Source organism: Charadrius vociferus, unplaced genomic scaffold, assembly GCF_000708025.1.
Source record: "Charadrius vociferus isolate BGI_N301 unplaced genomic scaffold, ASM70802v2 scaffold919, whole genome shotgun sequence".
NCBI lineage: Eukaryota > Metazoa > Chordata > Aves > Charadriiformes > Charadriidae > Charadrius > Charadrius vociferus.
In genome coordinates this window covers 291,228-292,560 of record NW_009653257.1, presented here as the reverse complement: position 1 = coordinate 292,560, position 1,333 = coordinate 291,228, and the positions used below count along the sequence as shown (strand labels likewise).

Below are 1,333 nucleotides of genomic sequence, written 5' to 3'. Positions count from 1 at the left end.
CTCTGCCCCGGCCTGCCGGTGGGTCCCCCGGGGGGGATGGAAGGAGACGGGGGGGGTCCTCGCTGCCTTGGGGGTGTCACCCCGCGCCCCGCGTTCCCCCAGCCTCATCCCGTTGCTCCCCGTCCCCGCAGGCCCCCCTGGGCTCCCCGCCGCGGTCCCGGGCGCTCTCGGAGCGTGAGCCCATCCTCGACCCTTCTCTGCACCACCACCTCGACCGCAAGATCAAGTAAGCGGGGTTTGGCGTGTGGGGCGGGGGTTGGAGAGGGGCTGTGGGGCAGGGGTTTGGCCGTGGGGCGGCTGGGAAAGCTGTGGAATAAGGGTTGGGGATGAGCCATGGGGCAGTGGTGTGGCCATGGGGCAATGGGCATGGCTATAGGAGAAGGGTTGGAGATGGACCGTGGGGCGACAACATGGCCATGGGTCGGGAATTGCAGGAAAGGGTGTAAGGGCTGGGGATTGGCCATGGGGCTGTTGGGAAAGCTGTGGGATAAGGGTTGGGGATGAGCCATGGGTCAGGGATGGTGGGTAAGGGTGTAGGGTAATGGTTGGAGATGGCCGTGGGGCAGCTGGGAAAGCTGTGGGATAAGGGTTGGGGATGAGCCATGGGGCAGTGGTGGAGCCATGGGGCAATGGACATGGCTATAGGAGAAGGGTTGGAGATGGACCATGGGGCAAAAAACTGGCTGTGGGTCGGGAATTGCAGGAAAGGGTGTAAGGGCTGGGGATTGGCCATGGGGCTGTTGGGAAAGCTGTGGGATAAGAGTTGGGGATGAGCCATGGGGCAGCGGTGGAGCCATGGGGCAATGGGCATGGCTATAGGAGAGGGATTGGGGATGGACCATGGGGCAACAATGTGGCCATGGGTCGGGAATCGTGGGAAAGGGTGTAGGGTAAGGGTTGGAGATGGGCCATGGGGCAGTGGTGTGGCCATGGGGCAATGGACATGACTGTAGGATAAGAGCTGAAGATGGGCCAAGGGGCAACAAGATGGCCATGGGGCAACTGGGAAGGCTGTGGGAGAAGGGTTGGAGATAGGCCATGGAGCAACGACGTGGCCGTGGGCCAAGAATCGTGGGTAAGGGTGTAGGGTAAGGCTTGGAGATGAGCCGTGGGGCAGTGGTGTGGCCATGGGGCAGTGGACACAGCTGTAGGGGAAGGGGAAAGGCTTGGAGACGGGCCATGGGGCAGGGATAGTAGGTAAAGGTATAGGGTAAGGGTTGGAGATGGGCCACGGGGCAGGAATCGTGGGTACGACTTGGAGGTGGGCCATGGGACCGGGGCATGGCTGTAGGAGGAGGTCTGGGGATGAGGAGCCATGGGACAGGGACCTGGC

General features: G+C 62.9%; 1 protein-coding gene across 1 annotated transcript in view; it reads left to right on the top strand.

Annotated features, from left to right (window-relative positions):
• The first annotated feature begins 36 nt into the window (after positions 1 to 36).
• TCIRG1 (T-cell, immune regulator 1, ATPase, H+ transporting, lysosomal V0 subunit A3) overlaps positions 37 to 1,333 on the top strand; it is a 6,280-nt gene continuing 4,983 nt past the window's right edge. The window contains exons 1-3 of the mRNA XM_009893164.1: positions 37 to 75; positions 132 to 226; positions 1,036 to 1,075. Of these exons, the coding sequence (XP_009891466.1) occupies positions 37 to 75; positions 132 to 226; positions 1,036 to 1,075 (174 nt within the window). The remainder of the gene's footprint in view (positions 76 to 131; positions 227 to 1,035; positions 1,076 to 1,333) is intronic.